The sequence below is a fragment of the Vulpes vulpes genome, chromosome 7, assembly GCF_048418805.1.
Source record: "Vulpes vulpes isolate BD-2025 chromosome 7, VulVul3, whole genome shotgun sequence".
Lineage (NCBI taxonomy): Eukaryota > Metazoa > Chordata > Mammalia > Carnivora > Canidae > Vulpes > Vulpes vulpes.
Window position 1 is genome coordinate 15583680 of NC_132786.1, and position 24949 is coordinate 15608628.

The window sequence follows — 24949 nt, forward strand, 5'->3', positions numbered from 1 at the left end:
CTTTGTAGTACAACCTGAAATCTGGCATTGTGATGCCCCCAGCTATGGTTTTCTTTTTTAAAATTCCCCTGACTATTCAGGGTCTTTTCTGATTCCACACAAATCTTAAAATAATTTGTTCTAACTCTCTGAAGAAAGTCCATGGTATTTTGATAGGGATTGCATTAAACGTGTAAATTGCCCTGGGTAACATTAACATTTTCACAATATTAATTCTACCAATCCATGAGCATGGAATATTTTTCCATCTCTTTGTGTCTTCCTCAATTTCTTTCAGAAGTGTTCTATCGTTTTTAGGGTATACATCCTTTACCTCTTTGGTTAGGTTTATTCCTAGGTATCTTATGCTTTTGGGTGCAATTGTAAATGGGATTGGCTCCTTAATTTCTCTTTCTTCAGTCTCATTGTTAGTGTATAGAAATGCCACTGATTTCTGGGCATTGATTTTGTATCCTGCCACGCTACCAAATTGCTGTATGAGTTCTAGCAATCTTGGGTTGGAGGCTTTTGGGTTTTCTATGTAGAGTATCATGTCATCAGCGAAGAGGGAGAGTTTGACTTCTTCTTTGCCAATTTGAATGCCTTTAATGTCTTTTTGTTGTCTGCTGAGGCTAGAACTTCCAGTACTATGTTGAATAGCAGTGGTGAGAGTGGACATCCCTGTCTTATTCCTGATCTTAGGGGAAAGGCTCCCAATGCTTCCCCATTGAGAATGCTATTTGCTGTGGGCTTTTCGTAGATGGCTTTTAAGATGTCGAGGAATGTTCCCTCTATCCCTACACTCTGAAGAGTTTTGATCAAGAATGGAAGCATCCAACTTTTGATTTCAGCTCACATCATGACCTCAGGGTCATGAGATCGAACCCTGTGTCAAACTCTGTACTCAGCATGGAGTCAGCTTGAGCTTCTCCCTCTCCCTCTGCCCTTCCCCCACTCGTGCTATCCCTAAAATAAAAAATAAATTTAAAAAAACTAATTTTAAGATAAACTTTGTAAAATAAGACATATATAATGTATTATTAGGCCTATAACATAGAGGAATATATGTGCAATATATTTGCCAACAAGAATACAAAGGATATGGGGTGGGTGGAATCAGAGATGTAAAGGGATACGCGGTAGTGTAGTAATATAATGATGTGTCATTGGATTTGTAATATAATATAATATAATATAATATAATATAATATAAGTAAAAACAATAGGCCAAAAGGGAATAGAACTATATGAGTAATGTTCCTAAAGATTATTAGAATTAAACTAGTATAAATCTGAATGTGACTCTGCCAGTTAAGATGGATAAGTAAACCCTAGAGCAACCACTAAAAAACCTCCTCGGGTCACCTGGGTGGCTCAGTGGTTGAGAATCTGCCTTTGGCTCAGGGTGTGATCCCAGAGCCCCATGATCAAGTCCCAAATCAGGATCCCTGCATGGAGCCTACTTCTCCTGTCTCTGCCTCTCTCTATCATGAATAAGTAAATAAAATATTTTTTAAAAAATAGTAAATTGTCAATAGAGTATAAGTCATATATTAAAAAAAATCTAAAAAACTCCAGGTGCATTTCTATAAACAATCTGAAAATGAAACTTTAAAAATCCAGGACGCCTGGGTGGCTCAGCAGTTGAGTGTCTGCCTTTGGCTCAGGGTGTGATCCTGGAGACCCAGGATCGAGTCTCACATCGGGCTCCCTGCATAGAGTCGGCTTCTCCCTCTGGCTGTGTCTCTGCCTCTCTCTGTGTCTCTCATGAATAAATAAATAATTTTTTTAAAAAAATCTATTTACATAGCATCAAAAAGAATAAAATACCCAGGAATTAGCATAACCGAGAATGTGAAACACTTGTACACTGAAAACTAAAATATATTGCTGAAAACAACTAAAGAGAGGCTCTCTCAGCCTCAGTGCCAGCTTCTTGAAAACCTCCTCACCGGGATCCCTGGGTGGCGCAGCGGTTTGGCGCCTGCCTTTGGCCCAGGGCGCGATCCTGGAGACCCGGGATTGAATCCCACATCGGGCTCCCGGCGCATGGAGCCTGCTTCTCCCTCCGCCTGTGTCTCTGCCTCTCTCTTTCTCTCTGTATGACTATCATAAATAAATAAAATTTAAAAAAAAAAATTTAAAAGAAAACCTCCACGCCATAAGAGCCAAGTGGAAGAAGCAGCAAACGCTCAGTCTGAGAAGAAGAAAGAGGTGGCCGAGGTCCAAGGAAACCGTAGCTTGTGCACCCATGGAAGCCACAGGAGCAGAAACAAGGAAAGCCAAGGCCAGGGATGCTGGTACCAATCACTGGGCTGCATGCCTACTTTCTAGAGCTTGCTTCAATGAATCTAGAACATCCATCACCAACTGATTGGAATGACCACTTTTGAGAGACCCACCTTGGTCATACCAAAACAGTCCCTTTTGGTCCTTTGCCCTGGGCCTGTGACTTTCAGGACTAATTCTGTTTTCATTTTGCAGGAATGGGAAAAATCCTTCCTATGATTCACGTGGAATCTCAAGGGACCCCAAATAGCCAAAGCAATCTTAAAAAAGAACAAAGCGGGAGGATTCATGCTTTCTGGGTTTCAAAATCTACAGCAAAGTTGCAATAATCAAAACAGTATGAAATGGCATAAAGGCAGACATACAGGCCAGTGAAACAAGGAGCCCAGAAATAAACCTTTGCATGTGTGGTCAAACAGTTTTTGATAAGGATGCCAAGACTAGTCAATGAAAAAAGGACAGCCTCTCCAACATATGATGTTGGGAAAACTGGATTTCTACATGCAAAAAGCCAGAGTGGAACCCTTACCTAAAGCCATATACAAAAACTAATCCAATATGGATTAAAGACCTAAACCTAAGACCTATAAAACTCTGAGAAGAAACCATAGGGGGAAAACTTCACTACATCGGATTTGGCAGCGACTTCTTGGATATGATATCGAAGGCACAGCAGACAAAAGAAAGAACAGAGCATGACTGGACTTCATCAAAATGAAAACTGTGAGCAAAAGGGATGGCAGAAAATATCTGCAAATTACATATCTGATAAGGGATTAATATCTGGGATATATAAAGCACTCCTAAAATTAAAAAAAAAAAAAAACACATAAGGCAATTAAAATACGGTCACAGGGGATCCCCGGGTGGCTCAGCGGTTTAGCGTCTGCCTTCGGCCCAAGGCGTGACCCCAGGGTCCCGGGATGAATCCCACGTTGGGCTCCCCGCATGAAGCCTGCTTCTCCCTCTGCCTGTGTCTCTGCCTCTCTCTGTGTGTCTCATGAATAAATAAATAAAATCTTAAAAAAAAAATGTATAAAACAAAGCACACAGATAGTGCATGGCTGCTCTTGTGTGGACGCCCGGAACGGCCCATGCACGGAGGAAGGGAAGGGGCCCAGGGTCGGCGGTGGCTGAAGTGGGGCGTCTAATGCCCTATCGGTTTCCCCCGAAGAGCAGCCCCTTGGCGAGCATCCCGGGTCGCGGGAGGGCCTGCCCTGCAGCGCGCACGCACCCGGCGCCGGCTGTCCGCCCACACGCACCCACTGCGAGGAGCCCGCCGCACGTGCGCCGCCGCGAGCCCTTCCTCGATCCACATTGTAGAACCGCTTCGGTTTCACGCGGAACACGCCCAGCCGGGTGGGCCCTTCGCGCAGCACACACCGCGGGGCGGGACGCTGCACGCCCCGCCCCCCCACCCCCGCCCGGGCCAGGCCTCCCGCGCGCTGCGCATGTCACGACCCCCGTCGTCGTGGAGACCAAGCCTGGCACCGGAAGCGGCGCGCCGGCAATGACGCGGCTGCGACTGCCAGCGAGCGGGGCAGCGCGGTGCGGACGGTGACAGAGACCCGGGTGCAGGCCGAGGCGCAGCCCGTCCGCTTCCCTAACACGAACCCTAACCCTAAGCGCTCCTCCGCCGCGCGGGATCGCAGTCCGGGCCCGGCCTCCGCGGGCGGACAGAAGGCACAGGTCTCCGACAGTCGGGCGCGCCAGTCCCCCGTAGGCCGGGAAAGCCCGGGCGCGCGCGGTTGGGAGGCGAGGCGGGAGGAGGGGCGCGAAGGTGGGCAGCTCGGCGATTGGCGGGAGGTGGCGATGGGCGGGGTGGGCGGGGCGGACAGCTCGGCGATTGGCAGGCGGTGGCGATGGGCTGGGCGGGGCGCTCGGATTGGCGGGGCGCGGGGGTGGGCGGGGCGGACAGCTCGGCGATTGGCAGGCGGTGGCGATGGGCGGGGCAGGGCGGGAGGCGGCGATGGGCGGGGCGCGCGGATTGGCGGGAGGCGGCGGGCGGCGGGGCGTCTGAGGACCAAGTCCCGGGGCCCGCGTGGTGACGGCGGTGGGCTGGGCGGACGGGGCCGGAGGGGCTCCTAGTTGGGGTTTGGCTGGACCAGCCCAGAGCCGCGCGGCCGTGCCGACGAGGTACACGGAGGAGGGACGGTGAGCGCGCCCTGCACCCGGAGCCCGGGTCCCCGTGCGCGAAGGCAGACGGTGCACGCACGCTATGTGGTTCGTGGGCGCCACCACCGCCGTGGAAGGGGAGTGGGAGCCAGCGACGGTGCACCTGCGGGCAGGCTCTCAGCCCTTCCTGGGACTTGGGGTTCGAGTCCCTGAGATGCGGAGCCTTGGAGCAGAGGACAGACGGGTGTCTGTTTTATTTTTATTTAAAATAGGCTTATTATTTCCTGGTAGCTTATGTAAGAGTAAGAAGAGTAGGGCTGTCCTGAGTGTGTGCGAGGGGGCAAGGGCGGAGGGGCAGGGGCGGGGGGCGGGGGGCAGGAGCGGCCAGCCAGAGATGTGAGGCAGGCAACAGATGCTCCAGGCGGGAGAGGCATCTTCTGGCTTTCCTTGTCTCCCTGTTTGGATGAGGCCTCCGAGCTGAAGCCCTGGTGCCCAGCACCGTTGTTAATGTGCTGTCCTGGGCCATGTGTGGTGTGGGCTGCAGTGGGGATGCAGGGGGGAAGCCAGGGGGTGCGCAGGGTTGCAGGGATCCGTCTGTGTTTTCACAGGGATCTGGACACCTCAAGCACGGCCATGTTTTCTGAGCAGGCTGCCCAGAGGGCCCACACACTACTGTCCCCACCATCAGCCAGCAATGCCACCTTTGCCCGCGTGCCTGTATCCACGTACAACAACTCCTCTCAGCCCTTCAGGCTGGGAGAACGCAGCTTTAGCCGGCAGTACGCCCACATTTATGCCACCCGTCTCCTCCAGATGAGGCCCTTCCTGGTGAGCCGGGCCCAGCAGCACTGGGGTAAGTGACGTGTGCCGGGAAGTGCTTCTTCCCCAGCTGCCCAGAGGGCCCTGAGCTTTCCTTAGAAGCCTTGGGAGAGTCAACCTCTTCGAGCCTTCGCTTCTTGTTCGTAACAAATCCTTGTTACGAGGATTAAATGAAGGAATTGGTGGTTTTCGAGGGAAGCTAGGTGAGCTGAGGCTTAGTTCTGGCAGGAACAGTGATCGTGTCATTGCTGTAGGGATGTCCTGCGTGCTGGCGATGTGCTTGTGTGCGCACACGTGGCCAGCCAGTATGTCAGCATGCAGGCCAGGAACCGGGCCCTGGGGGCCAAGGTCCACAAACACCTGCGTCCCCCCGGGGGTGCTCCCTGAGTGCTCACTATGTCTTCTGCTGCCCCTCCGGGCCCTCCGTCCTGGTCGGGCACGAATCTCCCCTCCCTTGGGCTCCTCTGTCTTTCCTAACCCAGGGGCCAGGGCAGGGCGCATCTTCTTTCTCCACCTCCTTCGTCCTCCACCTCTCCTCTCACATGATTCTCCCGGGGGAACAGGACGCGCGCCTTCAACTTTCTGGGGCCGTGTTCCCCATCTCACTGTGGATCTGAGTGGCTCTCCGTGCCAAGTTCAGTTCATCTGAAATGTTTATGGGGAGGACCGTGTTACCCCTCCACATCTGTTGGCCCCAGCCTTGGCCTCCCCGGCTCCAGGTCCGGTCGCGACTGTGGGGAGCGGTGGTGTTCAGGCCCATCCCACACCAGCGACAGACTCGACCCTGGTTTATTACAGGCCGTGAGGACAGCCAGACCTCAGGTATGTTAGGGACGTTTTCTCTTATCTCTGCAGAAGGGACAGTGCTGTTCACATGTTCTCTGCCACGTAATGAGGGTCTCTTTCCTGTGGCTCCCCATGGCCTTCCTCACTTTTCCTGAAGCCCTTGGGGACCTTCCCCAGGCCCGTGTCACTGTTCTGGTGCAGGTTTCTCTTCCAGCCCCACCGCTGCTGACAACTGCCCGGTGACAGGCCCCCGGCCCCCTTTGGCCCTCACAGACAGTCAGGAGCTCACACAGTGGCCCATGATGAGTGGAGCTTTGGCTGGATGATGGCCAGCGGCCAACTGTAGGCCTGCCGGCCTGGTGTGGGTGCCGGCTTCCCCACATGACCAGGGACTTCAGCCTGTCTGGGACTCGTTTCTCTCTCTCTTTCTCTCTCTCTCTCTCTTCCTGAACACACCAAGCTCTTTCTTCCTATTGATACTCCCTTCCCCTGGCATGCTCTTCCCCTGTCTTCCCTCATGACCTCCAGTGTCACGGGTTTCAAGAGGCCACAATAGCCACCGGGGCTTTCTCATTACCTTCTGCCTTGCAGCACCTGTCACAGTGGCTGATCCCTCGCTGACTGCTGTCATCTCTCCCTCTTGGGTTGTAAGCTTGGTGAGGATGAGGACAGGCTGTGCTGTCCACTCTGATTCTGGTGCCTGGCCTGGTGCCCGCATGCTGTCCAGCCAGACAGAGGTCCTGCCCTCCACACAGGGATGTGTGGTTCTCCCCGGTGCTTGGACGGGCACCTTCCATCCCAGCTGTGCAACTTTGGGTGCGTCCCTTAGCCTCTCAGTGCCTCTGTTGCCTCAAGCACACGGTGGGCAGTAAAGCCTACTCTGGCGTGTTGGCAGGCGTGGGTAGGTTCCAGGGACAGAGCTCAGTGCTGCCCCCAGGGGCTGAGTGAAGGCTCAGCAGACAGGCTTTGGGTCTGTTTCCGTGGCATTGGCATATCTTTCTGCTGCTGGCGCCTCCTTATCTTGTTTGGAATGACTAGCCTCCACTTCCCAGGGTGTAGATCTGTGGAATGTTCTTGGTTATTCTGGGCAGAAGGGGCTCATGCTAAGGGCAGCTGGGCTTAGGAAGGGGCCAGTCCTGCTGCTGCATTATCCCTTCCTCTTCAGGCAGACTTTACTCCAGGCCCAGCGTCTTGACAGACAAACCCACCAGCCTTCCTCTTGCCTGCCTGGGGGAGCCCTGCACATCGTGCCTCTCTAAAGCTTTTAGGGGAGGCCTGGACTGAGACTGGGCATGCTTCTAAGAACCCACGATATAACTTAGGGATAAGTGACGTAATACTGTGTATCAGGTCCCTAGTTGGTCTCTGCTGTCACAGACAACCCAGCAGTTTGAACCACAGAAATCTATTCTGCATCCGTTCTGGAGACCGGAGCTCTGAATCCAGGTGCTGGCAGGGCCACTCCCTCCGCAGGCTGTCCGGGGGACCTCTTCCTCGGCTCTTCTAGTTTCTGGTGGCCGCCCGCTTTCCTGCATGTCTGCCTTTCTTACGAGGACATGGGACACGGGGGCCCAGCCACGTCCCTTTGTCCTGGGGTTGAGTCTGTTAGTGTCGGGGGCGTCCTTGCACCTCCAGAGGCCGGGCCGCAGGCTGCAGTGCGGAGTGAGGCCATTAGCACGCCCCAAGGAGGGCCAGGAGGACCGCTGGGTCTCTGAGCGTGTGTCTGTCACACCCAGGTGATGGAGTCCAAATAAAGAAGCTATGTGAGCTGCAGCCTGGGGAGAAATGCTGTGTGGTGGGGACCCTCTTCAAGGCCATGCCACTTCAGCCATCCATCCTCCGGGAGATCAGCGAAGAGGTGAGGCTGGCCAGCTCCTGCAGGGGGCACCAGGAGGGCCACCTGCTGTGGACACAGAGATCAGGGCTGGGCCTCTGCCCCCTGGAGTGTGGGATGCAGTGACATCTCACCTATGTGGTTTGGGAGCCTCCGGCCCCAACACCACCCCCATCTCTGAATTCCAGCACAACCTGCTGCCGCAGCCTCCTCGGAGCAAGTACATCCATCCCGACGACCAGCTGGTCTTGGAAGATGAGCTACAGCGCATTAAGCTGGAAGGCAGCATTGACGCATCAAAGCTGGTCACAGGTGGGGCAGTGGGCTGTGCCTGTGGTGCTACTGCATTCCTGCCTCCCTAGAATGATGGCTGTAGGGGCAGGCAGTGTGTGAGGCTCCAGAAGGGGGTCAGTGGTTCCAGCCTCCACCCAGAGGCAGTAACCCCAGGAAGCAGGTGCTCAGGCCCAAGTCTTCAGTGAGAGTTTTCCCGCGTGGCAGAAGGGAACTGGCTGGCTTTGCCCCTGGGTGCCTGAAGGAGGGGGTAGCCTCTTGGGCTTCCCTCCTGGAGCCTGACACCGCTGCCCCCTAGGGACAGTGCTGGCTGTGCTTGGCTCTGTGAGAGACAGCGGGAAGTTCCTGGTGGAGGACCATTGCTTTGCAGAGCTTGCTCCTCAGAAGCCCGCACCCACCCTGGACACAGACAGGTGACAAGCAGGCGCTCAGGGGCCTGGCCAGTGGTCCAGGGGAATCACATGTGCTGGGCTCCATGTCCCCAGCTCACCCGTGACAGTGGCAGAGCCCTGCAAGGGGCCGGGCGGTGGGGTCACCTGCTCTCGGCACCCAGGAGGACCCTGACTTCTCCCACAGGTTTGTGCTGCTGGTGTCTGGCCTGGGCCTGGGCGGAGGCGGGGGTGAGAGCCTGCTGGGCACCCAGCTGCTGGTGGACGTGGTGACAGGGCAGCTGGGGGACGAGGGAGAGCAGTGTAGCGCCGCCCATGTGTCCCGGGTCATCCTCGCCGGGAACCTCCTGAGCCACAATACCCAGAGCAGAGATTCCATCAACAAGGTACAGCCCCCACCCGTGGGGGCCTTGAGACGGGGCCCACCCATTCAAGCCCCTGCTTCTCCAGGGAGAGTTGGGGTGCAGGGGTCTCGCGTGTCTGTTGGCCGGGGCCCTACAATGATTCAGGCCCTGCTTTCTGAGGGCGGGTGGGCCCATGGCACAGAACTCTTTCAGTCCCCTAGCTGTGGGGTCTTGCTCTGCTCTCCGCTGCCCAGGCAGTGCTCTGAGTGTCTCTTTGATCTGAACCTCTCTTGGGGCCTGACAGCCTATGGACTTCTATCCCCAGGCCAAGTACTTAACCAAGAAAACCCAGGCAGCCAGCGTGGAGGCGGTCAAAATGCTGGATGAGATCCTCCTGCAACTGAGTGTGAGCCGAGCCAGGGGCTGGCCAATGATAAGATTGGAGCCTCTGAGGCTGTGGTCGGGCACCGGAAGGCGGGCTGGGGGAGCGGAGGGGGTGATCCCCAGGGGCTGTGTATGGAGGGCGCTGGGCCCTGCAAGCTCCCCTGCCCCTGTGCCCCCAGGCGTCGGTACCCGTGGACGTGATGCCAGGCGAATTTGACCCAACCAACTACACACTCCCTCAGCAGCCCCTGCACCCCTGCATGTTCCCACTGGCCACTGCCTATTCCACCCTCCAGCTGGTCACCAATCCCTACCAAGCCACCATCGATGGAGTCAGGTAGCCACCTGCAGCCACGCCCCAGTCTGACCCCTGGTACTGTGCCTCCGTGGCACTGGGAGGGAGGCTTCGAATCAGGCTGCAGAGGGCCCAGTGGATCTGGACTCTTTCTCTAAGTCAGCTTGGGACACAAGCCATGAGAGTCCTGGGTGAGCTCTGGGCTGGCTCCCGGGGGGCACAGGTGGCAGCCCCCAGAGTAGGGACCAGCTGAGCCTTGCCTTGCAGATTCCTAGGGACATCGGGACAAAACGTGAGTGACATTTTCCGGTACAGTAGCATGGAGGATCACTTGGAGATCCTGGAGTGGACCCTGCGCATCCGTCACATCAGCCCCACAGCCCCTGACACGCTAGGTACTAGGACTCAGCCACGTGGGGTGGGGCCAGAGGGCCAAGGGAGTCCTGATCCGGGGCCTTGACACCCAGAGGGTTTGCAGCATGGATTGCACTCACCAGTCCTACCGTGACCTAAGGGATAGTCCAAAAGCTTGACACCAGATCTGGAAGCTTCTCTGGAATCAGCTCTGTGTATCGCCATGGCTTTGTGTAGGGCAGAAGGAGCACGGTGCCACAGACCCGCCTAGCAGGGCACCCTCAGCACATGCTAACCTGACTCCGGGGCCCTGGGTCAGTGTCTGGAGGCATTTTTGTTGTCCAGGAGGGCAGGGCTGCTACAGCATAGCCTGAGCGAGTATGAACAGGCAGGGGTGGGTCCACACCCTGCGTGCACAGCTGCACCCTGACCCTGTGCCACGAAGGGCTAAGCCCCAGCCACTGCGGGTTTTCTCTAGGTTGCTACCCCTTCTATAAGAACGACCCGTTCATCTTTCTGGACTGCCCTCACGTCTACTTTTGTGGGAACACCCCCCAGTTTGGCTCTAAAATTTTCCGAGGTGAGTCTTCTGGGGACCCTAGGCCTGGGGGGACTATCACAAGGGACTCTTTCCTGGGGACAGGGCTCACAGAGAAGGCCTCACTGGAGTCCCCAGGCCCCCTGGGGTTGGTGGCCTGAGCAAGGGCTGACCGGTCCACACCTGCTTGGTCAGCTGGACTTTAGCCTTTAACCCTTATGCTTTCTTGGCCCTTGCGTCCGGTCCAAAGGAGCTGGTATGGCCAGCACTTGCATGGTGCTGATGGGGAACTCCTGTTTGCTTCTGGTGACTCCCCTTGAGACGAGGCACACCCAGAACCTGAGGCGGGGGACCTATGTGGCTTCTTTGCAGGCCCAGAGGACCAGAGGGTGCTGTTGGTGGCTGTCCCAGACTTCAGCACCACACAGACCGCCTGCCTTGTGAATCTGCGCAGCTTGGCCTGCCAGCCCATCAGTTTCTCAGGCTTTGGGGCAGAGGACGAGGACCTGGGGGGCTTGGGTCTGAGCCCCTGACTCACTGAGACCCCAACTATCTGTTCCGTGCAATGTTGACACTGAGGTGGCATTTGCTTTATGACAAAAGCCTGAAAAAAAATAAAAAGCCTGATCGGAGCCCCTGGGTGGCTCAGTGAGTTGAGCATCCAACTCTTGATTTCAGCTCAGGCTGTGATCTCAGGGTTGTGGGATCCAGCCCAACGACAGGCTCTGAGCTCAGTGGGGAGGCTGCTTGAGATTCTCTCTCTCTCCCTCTCCCCCTGCTCACTCTCTCTAAAATAAAACCTTAAAAAAAAAAAAAGAAAGAAAGAAAGAAAGCCTGCCTGGTGTGCTGGTATTGAGCTCCTGGGCAGACCTGATGCTGGTCCCACTGGGCTTGCTGGGCCCAGGCACTTGCAGGAAGGCAGTTCTCCTCCACCCCGCCCCGCCCCTCCCCAAGGGCTCAGCGACACCTCTGCCAAGAGCTTGCTTTATTGGTGTATCTGGCGGCTCGGCTGAGGGGTCTGCGCTGCAGCGCCGTCCTGTCCGCTGCTCAGGCCCGCGGCGGCCGCAGGAGCTCGCCTGCACGCCCTGGCTCCCGGGCGCCCCTCCTGGCCCGGCCGCACAGAGGACACCGAGCTGGCGAGGGGGTGGGCGGACGTGTGCTCAGAAGTCCCCAAAGTTCACTGTGTAGGTCTCGACAGTGGTGAAAGGGAAATCCGGGCCCATGACCACTCCCTCCTCGTCCTCTTCCTCCTCCTCCTCCTCCTCCGGCCCCATTTCTGTCCCAAACTCCGTCACCACCTCCGTGTAGGTCTCCGTCTCCGACTCCTCCCAGCCCGCAGGGGTGGCCTCGGTGGCCTCGGGCGCAAAGTGCCAGGGCCCCAGGCTGGGGGTGGGGGTGGGGGTGGCGGCGGGGGAGGGGGACGTGGGGAGAGTGGGGCTGGGGGGCGCCGTGGGGAGCGTGGGGGTGGGGAGCGCGGGGGTCGCGGTGGCGTTGAGGCGCCTGAGCCGCATCTGCTCGCGCATGCGCAGCCGGTACTGTAGGCGGCGCCGCTGCATGCGCCGCTGCTGGGGGGTCATGGGGCGCGACGGGTCGATGTGCGGGATGGGCCGGTTTCCGTTCATGGCCATGATCTCCCGGATGCGCTTCCAGTTGGAGCGGGCCAGGATGAAGTTGCACTGCGTGGCCCCGATGTCGTAGTCCACGTTGCAGGTCTTGGCGCTTGGGGTGTAGCCCTCTGCGTGCGCCGTCACGCGGTACTCACCCGGGTTCAGGATGCGCCAGTAGTCCCCGCCGCTCGCTGCAGGGGGAGGCCGGGTCTGCTGCCCGAGCTACCCCCCTTGCGCCGAGATCAGGGCCCCCCTCCCCCCGGGAAAGCCGGGCACCCAGGTACCTGTCTTCACGCCGTGGTTAATGCCACTCACGGAGATGGTGGCATTGGCGATGGGGATGCCCTGCTCGTCTGTCACCACCCCCTTGATGCCGCGGTGAACCTGCAGGAGGGCAAGGCAGCACGTCCTCGGCTGCCTGGGCCCCATGCCCCCCCCTTAGGCCCCCCCGCGCACCCCGCTCACCCCACCTGCTCCATGAAGGTGAGCAGAGCCTCCTTGCTGTTCTCCCACTCGCGGGGCAGCTCGCTCTCGTGAGGGAACTTGTCGCAGCCCAGGTAGATGGACAGCTCCAGGCAGTTGGTGTGCAGGTAACTGAAGTCATTGATGGCTACACGGGCGACAGGGAACTGCCGTCACTGTGTGCCCCGCCGGCAGGCCCACCGCATGCCCTGACCGCCCTTCCCCGGCAGACTCACTCCCAGACCGGGGGTTCCACTTGGCCCCGTTCACAATCCCCATGCCACTGGTGTAGTCCTGTGCTTGGCACCCTCCCCGGTAGGGCTCTGTCATGGTTAGGTGGGCAGAGGCGAAGGAGATGGCCAGCCAGCGGAAGATGGCGTGGTCTGGGGTCTCCTGGGCCTCAGACACCTCATCCTCGTCTTCTCCCCGGGCAGCTGCCATGGCCGCGGCCAGCAGCTGCTCCTGGGTGGGCGTTCGGGCCATGTCGTAGGGGTAGGACACCAGTCGTTCGCCACCATTCAGGTTTGCCCCCAGCACGAAGGGGTTCTTCTCCATCCAAGCAATGATGGCCCGGACCTCCGTGGATACCTGGGGGTGGCCACTAGGTGAGGTCTGAGCTGCAGCCTCCATCACCCCCCTTACAGAAGCCCCACCCCACGACTCATGCCCCAAGCCTCTGCAGGCTCGGCGCCTAGCCTCGGTCAACCTCCAGCCCACCCCAGGTGGTCCAGAGCTCAGGACCCCAGGGTCAGGGCTGCCCCCCAGGCCTGCTAGCTGGGCTGAGGCCTCACCGTGGCGTCTGGGGAGAGGTAACGTTCAGGAATGGGCAGGTTATTGTTGGGGACCCGGTAGGGGACCCATTTCCTCTCCTCTGCTCCCCAGAGCACGGAGTTGAGATCTGGGAAGTCTTCATAGATGTCAAAACCCTCTTCAGTCCACAGCCCCAATGCCCAGTTCCCAAACTCGGAGCCCTGGAGGAACCAGTGGGGTTGGTGTCAGCCTGCCCCCAGGCTGGCCGGCCCCGCTCCCCACTCCCACCCCGCCCTGCCACCCCTACCCACCAGCCCAGCTTCCACCCTCCCACCCCTCCACTCCCCCACCCACCATCTGCGCTGCCACCTCGTAGCCGTCGGGGTTCAGTGAGGGCACCAGGTGGATGCGCGTGTCCTGCACCAGGCTACGCACACGGGGATTCCCATCCCGGTACTCGCGGCACAGGTACTGCATGAGGAGCAGCAGCAGCTCTCTGCCCAGCACCTCATTGCCATGGATCCCAGCCGTGTATCGGAATTCGGGTTCCCCTGCAAGGGCAGGAGCCTCAGCAGCCACCCAGCCCCAGGCATCCCCTGAGGATCTGCAGGAGGACCGTCCTGGCTCACATCCAGGGGGATGGGGGGCAGCTGAGGCTTGTTGGGCCCAATAAAGCAGACTGGGAACCCCGCCCCCCCACCAGAGAAGCTCCAGAGACCACAGTGCCAGGGCCTCCAGGGGTCTGTGGGGCCCTCACCCAGCTCATGATCCCCGGGGTTGTCCGAGATCTCCATGGCATAGATCTTGAGTCCACGCGAGCTCTTTCCTAAGCTGTACGTACGGGTGATAGTGGGGCACTCCTCGTTCACCACTTTCATCAGCTGGGCTCGGGAGAGGACACGGAGTTAGCCTGCTGCCTGTCGCCCACAGAGGCAGTCGGGCATGTCCCAGCATCCTGGTCTGTTTTGTGGGGGAGGCCTCAGCAGCAGGAGAGGCCCCTTCAGGCAACCCCAGCCCCGCTCAGGTCCTACCACCAAGGAAGAGGCCCTAAGGATTTCCCCTTCCAGAGGTGAGTGCTAGCCATGTCTGTGATGGGAATGGCACTCAGGAGCACTGAACATGAGCTCCCCTGTTAGCCCTGAGCCCCGCTGCTGGATGGCACCCCACAGCCCAGAGACAAGCACCCTACCTGGCGCATGTCCTTATAGCTGTGGTGCCGGAAGTCTAGGTTGTCAGTGGTCACCACCTCATTCTGTGCATAGTAGCTGTGGACAGCTGCAGAAGGCGGGTGGGCAGGGTCCCGAGCTGGCCACCTGCTGCCGCCCCGGGCCACCCCAGCCATCCCTCTGAGCCCCCACCAGCTCCCTGCACTCACGGGACACGGGGCACCCCAGCACCTCCAGGCGCATGCATAGGCTGCCGTTCCAGGTGAGTGGGTAGACACGGATGAAGCGGGCCACCACCGGCTCTGGGAGCTCACTCAGCACGGGCGTGTCCTTGTCCACATTGCCATGGAAGGTCTGGGGAGAGGCCCGCCTCAGAGCAGTGCCCCGGCCCAGCCAGGAGCCCACCCTCAGCCCAGACACTGGGGACAGAGCTGAACACTCGGGGGCCCACCATTTCCTCGTAGCCGTTGGTGTACATCGTCCACGTCTGGCTGTCGTTGCTGAAGCCCACAAAGAAGGAGGTCACGAAGTCGTCGCTGGGGAGCAGATGGCAGTCAGGGCAAGGCTGCTCTCCCTACCCCAGGCCCTCCCGCACCCAAGCACCCAAGAGCTGCCTGGGGTGTGTGGTGCTCGCCCCAGGCATCAGGAGGGGCCTCCACACCCACTACGGGCCACAGATGGGTGACTGGCTCATCCACGAGGACTGGGGGTGGAGTGTCCTGAAAGGGATGCAATGCTACGCCTGGAGCCGTCCACCCCTTGCGAAGTGCCCGGCTAACGTACTGGATGCTGGAGTCACGGCCCTGGGTGATGACGCCTGTAAACTTGGTGGTCCTTCTGGTGTCGACCTCGATCCACTGGGTCTGAGAGTCATCCTCGGCGCACCACGCCCCATCATAATAGTCGTCCTCAGTGGCACCGGCCTGTTGGGGGCAGCGGGGCAAATGAGCAGGGGAGGAACCCCCACCCGGCTGCAAGGTGGGCCCATCCCAGCACCCACCTGCATGTTGAGCCGGCCTCGCTGTGCCCCCAGGCCGTGGCGCAGCATGGAGGAGGCCCGGATCTGGTTGTCCTCGATACGGTGGGACTCCATCCCGATGGGGGGGCACTCTAGGGACACAGCACCCAAGGCTGGTGGCCCACTGGCTCTGTCCCTCCCCGCCACGAAATCCAGAATGAGGCGCCCGTAGCCCACCCCCTTCCATCAGGGGGTGCTGGTCAGGGCAGCTCCACCCCAGCCCGGTGCTTCCGCTCCCTCGTCTGGAGAATGGGAGGACAAGGCCAGCTTCAAAGGGCCACGCGGCTCACGTGAAGCCACAGGGCACGGCCACCCCAGAGCTATGCTGCTCACAGGCACCATCGCATCAGGGCCTTCTACACACCTGCCTTGTGCGGTGACTTCTGCCCAGGGGTTAACTCCAGGGCAGAGCGACTCCAGGACCCAGGACCATCCCTTCTGGGTCCCAAGAATTTAAGAGCAGAAAAGGGTTCTGGAGGCCTGGAAAATCCTCAGGAATTCTGGGTTTGGGACCCACATGTAGTTTTGGGTCATTTGCCCAGCACCCTTATCCTGCTGCCACTGCATGGACCCCAGCCACCCCCACACCCCAGGCCCCCACACTCCCCAGCCCCCCGAGGCCCCCAGCACCGCCCCCCCACCCAGCCCTTCACTCACTGACTCTCTCAGTGGGAGCCCACTCCTCCTCCAGGTCCTCACCCTTCCGGGGCCCTGGAGATGACAAAGAAAGGAAGTGTCACAGAGCGTCCTGGAGCCTCAGAAATCCACTTGCTCTCCCACAGGAACCCCGGCTGTGTGGGTCCAGCACCCCCTCCAAAAAAAACACACCAGGGATCCCTGGGTGGTGCAGCGGTTTGGCGCCTGCCTTTGGCCCAGGGCACGATCCTGGAGACCCCGGATCGAATCCCACATCGGGCTCCCGGTGCATGGAGCCTGCTTCTCCCTCTGCCTGTGTCTCTGCCTCTCTCTCTATCTCTCTGTGACTATCATAAATAAATAAAAATTAAAAAAAAAAAAAACACACCTTTGTGGTCTTTGCCTTTCTCCACCGTCCACTTGTCATCTGTCTCCTCCTCCTTGCGGCCCTCCTTTTTGGGTTTCTCTGAACAGTGGAAGGTAGCAGAGGCCTGTCATCTTAGTCCTAGGCCTCAGAGGGCAGGGGACGGGGTCAGGCCTGCACAGGGGCCCGCGGGGGCAGGGTTTTGGGGGCAGGTCTGGGGTTGGGCTTCCAGGGGGCTCAGGCTGGGGTGGGAATAGCTTGGATTCCACTCACTCAGCTCCTCCTTCTCTTCATCTGTCTCCAGGTCCGTGTGGGGTTTCTTGGGTCTGGGAGGCCCGAAGTAATAGTCCACTGTAGGGGGGGAGAGCCTTGCTGAGGTGGGCCAGATGCTGCCCTCCGGGCCCCCTCTGTGAGCCAGAGACTGGGCAGGAGGGAGAGCAAGATGAGAAGATGGGCTCAGGGCATCAGGGTGGGCCGTGAAGGATCCAGGTAGGCAGGGATGAGGAGGAAGGGTCTCCTGGAGGGGAGACCACCTAGGCGCAGATGGGATGAGCAGGACCCCAGGAAATGACCGGCCTGGCCCAGGAAGGCGTGGCCTGGAGAAAGGTAAGCTGAGGTGGGCAGGGGGCGGGGCACACAGAGGACACACCTTGAATGACACCTGACACCTGTGGCCAGGAGGGGTGGTCTGGAATGAGGGCTGGGCGGGGCCCAAGGGTCAGTGGGAGGGCTTGACTGGAACCCGGGGGCCTGGAAGGCTCAGAGGAAGAGGGAGGTGGCTGCGCAGAAGGAGCCGCGTCCTGCGCGCTGAGGGCCCAGCAGAAGGGGAGCGCGGCACCGGGGCTGGGGAGGGGGCTGGGAGGGACCGGCTGAGGGCAGAAAGCAGACCGGGGGTGTGGGCCCTGCGGGCCCGGGGGGCGGCGGGGGTGGCCCGGGGCCTGGGCACTCACTGTCATCGTAGTGGGGGATCAAGTAGCCATCCCCGTAGTCAGGAGGTGGGGGGGGCGGTAGTGGCTTAAGAGGCGGTTCTGTGGGGGGGAGAGGTAGGGGTGGAGCAGAGCCCCGTGCCTGGCACCCCCCCCCCCACCCCCGCTGTTCCCATCCTACCAATCCTTTCTTCTGGGGCCTCCAGCCCAGGCCCAGGCAGCTCAGCCTTCTCCTCAGGGCGCTCTGGCCAGAGCCGCTCAGGCCTCCTCCTGCTGGGGGGCGGCCGGGGCTGCTTCTGGCGCCGGATGTACTCAACTGAGGGGGAGGGGGACTCTAAGCCGGTCTGAGGCCCCCCCGCCAGAGGGTGGTGGGGCTGGGGGTGGGCAGGGCCTCCAGGTGCACGGGTGGGCTGGGCCAGTGGGGGCCTACTCACAATCCTCGTAGTCCTCCCTCTCGATCTGGTCATTGTAGTCCAGGGTGGGGGGCTCGGTCTCCTCCTCGGGCTCTGGGGGAAGTGCCATGGCTGCCTTGTTGAACACTCTGATGCCCTACCCAGGCCCACCCTGGAAGCCAAGCCCCCGCAGGCAGCTGGTACCGCACAGCCAGGGGGAGATCTCCCACTCACCAGCCTGGCGCTCCACATCAGTTTCTCCTCCTGGACCCAGCCAAGGATTTGAGAGGGCCCTGCCTGCAACGCAAACCCCATAAGCAGGTGGATGGGAAGCCCCCCGTCCCCCCCCACCCCCCGACCACTGGTTGCACCTGGAGCCCCCACAAGACCAAGACCAAGGCCCTCCCGACAGCTCCCGAAGTCGGAGCTCACTCCCAGGAGGCCTGGACCCCTCTGGCCTTCAGCACCCCATTGGCATCCCCTGGGGCCAGAGAGCCGGAGGGCATTCTGGGGAGCCCAGGCCCTGCTGTTTGGGAGGCTGGGCGACAAGCTGCCCCAGAAGGAGGGCACCCCAAAGGCTCAGGGCCAAACAACACACAGGAGGAGGCTCTGGATGGGGCCAGGGGACAGATCACAAGACACAAGAGGACAAACCCCATCCACAAGGCTGCCAGGCCCACCCACCCCCATCCCAGGCAGCGCTGAGGGAGTTCCAAACAGATTGCTACATTCATGACAGCAACCAGGAGGCTCCAGAGCCCACCCCGTCTGAGTGGCCTTCAAGATCTGTGCAGGGAGTAGACACCCAGGGACCTCCTCTCCCTCCTAGGAGCCTGGCGGGTCAGAGCCCATAACCCCAGGAGAGCCTGCACACACCTCCCTCCTGGGGCAGCTCCTCGGGGCCAGGGCTGGGAGGCAGGGGCAGCGGCCACCACGGGGCTTCTGAGGGGGTCAGCGTGGGCAGCTTCTCCTTGGGCTTCTTGGTGGCCTTGGGTGGCTTCTCTTTGGGCTTCTTGGTGGCCTTGGGTGGCTTCTCTTTGGGCTTCTTGGTGGCCTTGGGTGGCTTCTCTTTGGGCTTTTTGGTGGCCTTGGGTGGCTTCTCCTTGAGCTTTTTGGGTGGCTTGGGGGACCCCTCCAGGGGCTTCTTGGTCGCTTTGGGGGCTTTATCCTTCTTCCCTTTCTTCCCTTTGTCTTTGACCTTTTCCAGAGGTGCTGTCAAAAATGCAGATTTAGGTCAAACCAGCGAGGCCCTCATGCTATGGCTCACGTAGCCGCCCCTAGGCATCCATGATGTGGGCACAGGGGCTCTTGGTGGTCCTGTGTGTCTTGGATTGGGAAACCGAAAGGTTAAATCACTTGCCCTCGTGGCAAGTGGGATTGGAACCCAGGCTTTCTGTCTGCAAGTCTCTACCTCCAACCCATCTTGGCCCAGGGAGCAGGCCCTCACCCTCCCACTTGCCAACACGCAACAGAGGCCCCTCATCACCCTCTTCTTCCCCACCTGCCCGCTCAGCTCATCAGGGAGCATGACACTGCGCTGAGTTCAGAAGGGGCAGAGGCGACGATGCCATCCAGGCCTGGGGGGGGGGGGGGGTGCAATCTAAAGGGGAAGGAGGTCTCCTCCCTGCCAACCAGAGCACAAAGTAAAGGGCCTGGGTCTGAGGCCTCTCATGCCTGTTTTGAGAAGTAAAAAGTAAAGGGCTCAGGGTAGATTGGAAGCTATAAGGAATGCAGGGTCCGGGGGGTACATGGAAGACTGGGGGAAAGGCAGGCCCTGCAGCTGCTCACCTCTTAGAGTCTGGGGGGAGGAAGCAGGAATGGGGCATGGGGCAGGCCAGGGAGCCCCCAGGCCCCTGAGCAAGTGCGCAGAGAAGCTGATGGGGGTGGTGGTGGCCATAGGCCTGAGCACAGAAACATTTACAGAATGTGCGTGGCTGGCTGGCCCTGGCTGGGAGACACAGGACTGCCACAGCAGCATCCAGGAGGCCAGGATCGTAACCCTGGAATAGGAAGTAGAGGTGGGGGCCGGGGGCGGGGGGGGGGGGGGGGGGGGGGAGGCCATGTTGGGTCCTAGGACCCGCCCCCCCAAGGGGTGGAGAAGGAGCCAGGAAAGATCTAGAAGAGGACGCAGGGGAGGGGCTGCTGACCTCAGGAATGATAGATGGTGCTTTGGAGTCTCCGGGGAGAGAGAGACCAACAGTACCCTTGGCCCCTCCAGAAAGTCACAATAAACAGCTGAGATTTATTGACTATTGATTATGTAAGAGATCCTGGGTGGGCGGCGCTGGGATGCACGGCCACACTTGCTCCACACCGCCACAGAACCAGTCTGCCCACTGCCCCGCAGCCCCCTCACCTGCCTCTACACTCTCGGAATTGGAGGCCAGGCAGGAGGGTGCCGGGGAGCCCTCCCAAGGAAGGCCTGCGCCTGGGGCTCTGGTGGTGGCGTGGGCACAGCCAGGGCGTGCCACAGACAGACCCCTGGGGACGTGAGGGCAGTTCACAGTACAGACCTGGGGAGGGGGCAACAAGTCCCTGCTTGGCTCAGGGCTAGTGGTTCTGGGGGCTGGGGGTGAGGGACCTGGAGGACCCAAGCCTTGGGGCAGCAGAGCTGCTGGATGCGCCTCGGTGCTCAGAGGGCGGCCAGCCTGCCCTGACCTCGGCCTGGCACAGGGTCCCGCCAGACCTCTGGGCTCTGGTGCCTTCCAGAGCCGTTCCTCACGCTGGGCAGACTGGACAGCGGCCAAGCCCCCGCCAGGGCCTGCCACTGTCACCTGCGATGCGAAGCACCCCAGGGCCCCCATCGCTGGGTGGCGGGCCACCCCCGGGCTCGCCCCTGGGGATCTTACCCTCTCTGGCCCCCCCGGGGCGCGCCCCGGGCTTGCCCCCCGTCTGGGCTTTGCGGTCGCGCAGGGTGGGCTCGGGGGGTGGCGGCGGCGCCTCCAGGTCGTCCTCTCGGGTCTCGGACTCCAGCTCGGACAGGAAGCCCTCGAGGAACTCCTCGATCTCGTCGTCGGTCAGCACCGTCTGCGGGCGCCCCCCGGGGCACAGCGCCAGCAGCGCCAGGAGGCAGCCCAGCAGGGGCGCCCCGCGGGCCGCCGCCATGGCCGGGGCTCGGGGCGGGAGGGGGCGGGCCCGGGGAGGCAGGGGCAGGGGGCCGGGGCCGGGTCCGGGTCCGGGTCCGGGAGGCTCGGCGTGAGGCCGGCGGGGCGATCCGCCCGGGCAGCGGCTCCGGGGCGGCGGGGGCCTCCGAGGCGCTGCAGGCGGCCGGGCGCTCGGCCCCGCGTGGCGCGCTCCCTCGCGGGCCGCCTCCCCAAAGCTCCAGTGGCGGCCGGGGCGGGGGCGCCGGGGCTTCCGGAGCGGGCTGCCCCCACCCCGAGGGAAGGGGGAGGAGGAGGAGGAGGAGGGGGAGGAGGGGGAGGAGGGGGAGGAGCCGGGCGTGGACCGAGGGGCTGCGGGGGCGGGGGAGCGGTCCGGGCGCCGCGCGCTTGGCACTTTCCGCAGCGGCAACGGGCCCGTGTCCCCCGCCCGAGGCCTGGGGGTGGGGGTGGGGGTGGGGGTCGGAAGGGCTGGGGGCTCCCGGGGGCAGGTCCCAGGGGCTCCATGCCGCCCCCGCCCCCGCCGGTTCTGCGGCGCCTGGAGGAGATGCCACCGAGGAGAGCGAGACCGTCGGAGGGTCGAGCCCAGCTGTGGCCTCCAGCCTCCGAGACCCTCCCCGTCTGGCTGGCGGGGGCGGGGGCGCCGCGAGGGCTCCGGGCCAGCCCATCCTTATCACTCTGGAGCTCGGGCTGGCCTGCTCCGACAACTGTCACCAGCTTTCCTTCGGACGTCCAACCAATTTCCCAGTCCATGGGCCCAGTGCCGGTTCCCGGTGTGTGTGCGGGGGGGGGGGGTGGGGGGGGGGTGGGGAGGCACAGCACCTGGGGAGCTCTCTCCACTGCCAGGCAGGTGCAGAACTGTCCCCCACTCCTGGGCAGGCCGGCTGCCCTGCTGGGGCCAGGAGTCTCCTGTAAGGCCCCCTCCCCCAGGTCCCCACACACAGGGGCAGGTCTGGAAGGGCGCAGAGAGAGAGCAGGGAGGGATGAGATTCCTTTCGAATTTTATTTAATTGTGTGTGTGATTCACAGGAGGGGGACTCAGCCCTCACACAGTGATTCCCATACAAGTTCTGGGGTTCTTGCCCACCCTGCACATGCTTGGCCACCTGGGGAGAGAGGCATGTCCCTTCACCCTGCAGCATGGTGTGCGGGGATGTGCCAGGGGAACAGAGGCCCACGGGAGGCAAGAGGCACTAGTGTCTGGGGCGAGGTCCCTCCCCTACAGTTTCTTCTCCTGTTTTCTGCCGTGGACATTGCCTCACTCCCGGGAGACAATGCTTCCCCAGCGGCTCAGATCCCAATAAGTACAAACTGCCACTTTTCAAGTTCCTCTTACCAGAGATTTTGAGAGACCATTTCCAGTAGCTCCAGCCACTGCGTGGACCGGGGGCACATATATCAGGTAGTAGGAGGATCTCAGGATCAATCAGTAAAACGGTATGGTGCCCGCCTGGATCAGAGAACCCCAGATTGGTGATGTCTGCCTCGGGACACAAGAGCCTGGTGTGTCCACAGATGTCATCTGCCACAAGAGCCAACAGATGTCGGCTGGCCCCGAGCACGTCTCACACCTGAGGCCAGAGCTCCCAGAGCAGAAGGAATAAGCAAGCAGGGAAAGGCGCACGTGGATCGCATGGCTCCAGCCCGTGCAGTCAGCCCCCAGCCAGGATCAGCCGTGAGGGTTTGGCCCTGAGAGGTAGCTGGGAAAACCCAGGAGCCCCTGGGATGATCGACAGGCAGAGTTTGGACCTTGGAAAGGTCAGGGAGCCCCTGGGCCCCTGCATGCAGCCACGGCCAGCCTGAGGGAGCACCCAGCCCCGGGACCGGGAGCATGACCCAGGGAGACTCTGCACCTCTTCTGTGCAAGGCTTTTCCTTCGCTTCTCACTGGCTCGCCTTATTCGTGCCTAAAAGGGCCGTGGGACTGTCAAGAGCCGGTGCGTGGGGTGTAGTCCCAGCTCTGCCCCGCTGGCCACCTAAGGGGAGCAAGGGACCCACTGCTCCCCAGCCTCAGGGTGAAGATGGAGGCCAGAACATGTGACAGCACATGCTCCAGGCTCCTGTCACCTCCACCCCCCCCCCCAGACCAAGGCCACGCCCCTGAGCTCTCAAGCACCAGCCCCTGCCTGCCCCCTGCCAGGCTGCCTCCTGCTGTACACTTGCCATGTCATGTGTCCCCAGGCTGGTCCTGGTAGCAGAGATGAAGCAAGCTCTTACCCGTAAATGTCCTCTGTAGGCCTCTGAGTCATCAAGCTTGAAACTTTGTCTTGGAATTTGCTCTGTTGCCCCCAGTTGAGTGTGTCAAGCAGGGCTTCTCAAGGCCAGGGTCGGGGGCGGCTGTGGAACGTCACTTCCCTGGGAATGCTCCTGAGTTCAGCTGGCTCACACATGGATCAGATTTGCGCCCACCATCCTCTGCCAGGGAAAATAGAAACCATAAAAAAAACTAGAAAGGAATAGAAAGAAGCTTTTCCTCAGCCACAGTGAGTCACCACCAGGAACATGAGCAAAAGCCTCGTGGGGAGCTGGGCAGGGGATGGGGGCAGGGAATTGGGGGCCCTCTGCCCCCGAGGGTCTGGGCAGGTGCAGGGGAGGAGTGACTGCCATCCATGCGGGCCGGTACCCCCCGCTGCCCGGGTGGGGCTGGGACTCCACTTAACTTTAAGATTCAAACGCTGGAAGTCCCTAGAGCTGGGCCCACGGAGGCAGCCACGGGGTCTGTCAGGGGATCCCTTTCTGCTGAGGAGCATGGCCCTTAATCCAAAGTCCCCAAGGGCAGTGAGCAGGTCTAGGGGAGTGGCAGGCTCGTGGCCTCCTGTGGCTGCCGCTCACCCTTCCAGGCTCAGTGCCTCCTGGCACCGGGTGGGACATCTGTACCCATGTCCACAGGCTCCTGTGAGCCAGTGGGGGTCTGCTGGACACTCTGGCCTCTGCACTCCCACCTCTAGCTTCCTGAGAGGAGCCTGGGCCTCCCCCTCACTCCCAAGGAGGGTCTGCTCAAGGGGCCACAGCAGGACAAGGCTTGCCGGAGGGAGGGACAGTGGCATCTCAGCCCGGTAGGCCTACTCTAGCTGCTTCTGGAGGGAGGGAGGAGCATTCTCAGAGGACCCCATGGGCCAAGAGGCTCCCCGGAGCTCTCCAGCAGCCACGTGAGGGCTAGGCCAATGGAGCCCATGGACGTGGGCCTGCCAGCACTCCCCCCCGGGCAGGACAAGGCCCGTCCTGTGTAGCTCGCAGGCCAGAGCACACGTTTGAGGGCCATGGAGAAGGAGAGAGAAGGGGCTCCTGCTGGGGTGTGCCTGAGGAGTAGGGTCAACAACTGTCTTTGCTGCTCAAACAGTTAGGAGGCAGCACTGGCAGGGGCCTTGGGAAGTGTGAGGGTCACTCCCACTTCTGGGGGACCCCAGGTGACCTTGGCCTGTTCCTTCATCTGCCAGACTTCGGGGTTCCTGCTTTCCAAATGTGGTCACCCGTAAGCATTGATCCCACATCTCAAGAGTGCTGGTGGGGCCCTGAGGTGGGAGTTGGGAGGTTTGGGGGGCAGAGAGGGGACCCCCATTGGTCCTTCTGGGGAAGAGCTGAGCTCTGGGCCAAAAGATGTCCCCAGGCCAGCCAGCCAGCCAGCCCAGCGGGAGACTGCCTTGCCCCAGTGGCTGCGGAGCCCACAGTCCCATTGCCCTCCACCTCCTGGTCTGCAGCCCACAGTCCCCTCCCCTGGGGCCAGCCCCCTCACCTTTGGGCCCCCACACAACTGTGCCTGCTTCTGGAGTGTGTGTGCTGGACTGGCTCCTGGGGGAGTGGCCCAGAGACCCAGCGGGCACAGGGGTGGCCTTCCTCTGAAGACAGGCTGGAGGGACCAACAAGTCAGTGACTGGAGCGTCCGGGGACAGAGGGCAAGGAATCGCTGGGAGGTAGAGCAGTGGCCCGTGGGAGAAAAGGCAGGTGGGCCTCAGTGCGGGAGACTGAAGCCCTCCAGGCTGGGACTGCCCTATCGGTGCTCACATCTCAGGTCGGGCATGTGGAGGGCAGGTGGGGCAGTGATGAGTCCTGGTCCAGCAGGCCCACCATCTCTCCCCGTTTCTAAGTGACAAAACAGCCATTCCGGAAGAAGTGA

General features: G+C 60.7%; 2 protein-coding genes and 1 long non-coding RNA gene across 6 annotated transcripts; 1 reads left to right on the forward strand and 2 right to left on the reverse strand.

The window, feature by feature from the left end:
• The first annotated feature begins 3699 nt into the window (after positions 1–3699).
• On the forward strand, positions 3700–11069 carry POLD2 (DNA polymerase delta 2, accessory subunit). 4 transcript variants are annotated; one of them, XM_025988323.2, is made up of 11 exons: positions 3700–3987; positions 4992–5236; positions 7725–7846; positions 8011–8134; positions 8412–8526; positions 8690–8888; positions 9172–9252; positions 9410–9567; positions 9793–9920; positions 10358–10459; positions 10790–11069. In XM_025988323.2, the coding sequence occupies exons 2-11, from the start codon at positions 5017–5019 to the stop codon at positions 10948–10950; spliced, it is 1410 nt and encodes a 469-aa protein (XP_025844108.1). In that variant the 5' UTR covers positions 3700–3987; positions 4992–5016; the 3' UTR covers positions 10951–11069. The 4 variants fall into 4 exon arrangements, with proteins under 4 accessions (XP_025844108.1, XP_025844109.1, XP_025844107.1 ...); XM_025988324.2 differs by having other exon boundaries at positions 3716–3957; XM_025988322.2 differs by having other exon boundaries at positions 3740–4048.
• Positions 11070–11387: 318 nt separating this feature from the next.
• On the reverse strand, positions 11388–21040 carry AEBP1 (AE binding protein 1). Its single transcript, XM_072763047.1, has 21 exons — positions 20588–21040; positions 18615–18950; positions 17973–18035; positions 17781–17852; positions 17528–17662; positions 17371–17448; positions 16694–16771; positions 16445–16522; positions 16078–16131; positions 15403–15512; positions 15186–15325; positions 14854–14938; positions 14612–14756; positions 14426–14511; positions 13994–14117; positions 13591–13787; positions 13278–13457; positions 12723–13074; positions 12495–12634; positions 12309–12408; positions 11388–12215 (listed from the first exon to the last, which is right to left on the reverse strand). Exons 1-21 carry the CDS (start codon positions 20841–20843, stop codon positions 11578–11580), a joined length of 3447 nt encoding a protein of 1148 aa, XP_072619148.1. The 5' UTR covers positions 20844–21040; the 3' UTR covers positions 11388–11577.
• Positions 21041–21664: 624 nt separating this feature from the next.
• On the reverse strand, positions 21665–23088 carry LOC112911704 (uncharacterized). Its single transcript, XR_003233422.2, has 4 exons — positions 23053–23088; positions 22690–22742; positions 22173–22358; positions 21665–21788 (listed from the first exon to the last, which is right to left on the reverse strand). It is a non-coding gene; the product is annotated as an uncharacterized lncRNA (long non-coding RNA).
• Positions 23089–24949: the final 1861 nt, after the last annotated feature.

What these genes read in the sequence shown, in the direction of transcription:
- POLD2 (XM_025988323.2), top strand. Translation starts at nt 5,017, where the DNA reads ATGTTTTCTGAGCAGGCTGCCCAGAGGGCCCACACACTACTGTCCCCA. An exon ending in TCCGGGAGATCAGCGAAGAG is followed by an intron (nt 7,847 to 8,010) that starts GTGAGGCTGGCC and finishes TCTGAATTCCAG; the next exon opens with CACAACCTGCTGCCGCAGCC. An exon ending in TGGCTCTAAAATTTTCCGAG is followed by an intron (nt 10,460 to 10,789) that starts GTGAGTCTTCTG and finishes GCTTCTTTGCAG; the next exon opens with GCCCAGAGGACCAGAGGGTG.
- AEBP1 (XM_072763047.1), bottom strand. Translation starts at nt 20,843, where the DNA reads ATGGCGGCGGCCCGCGGGGCGCCCCTGCTGGGCTGCCTCCTGGCGCTG. An exon ending in GGCCCCAGAAGAAAGGATTG is followed by an intron (nt 17,449 to 17,527) that starts GTAGGATGGGAA and finishes TCCCCCCCACAG; the next exon opens with AACCGCCTCTTAAGCCACTA. An exon ending in GAAAGGCAAAGACCACAAAG is followed by an intron (nt 16,132 to 16,444) that starts GTGTGTTTTTTT and finishes TGTCATCTCCAG; the next exon opens with GGCCCCGGAAGGGTGAGGAC.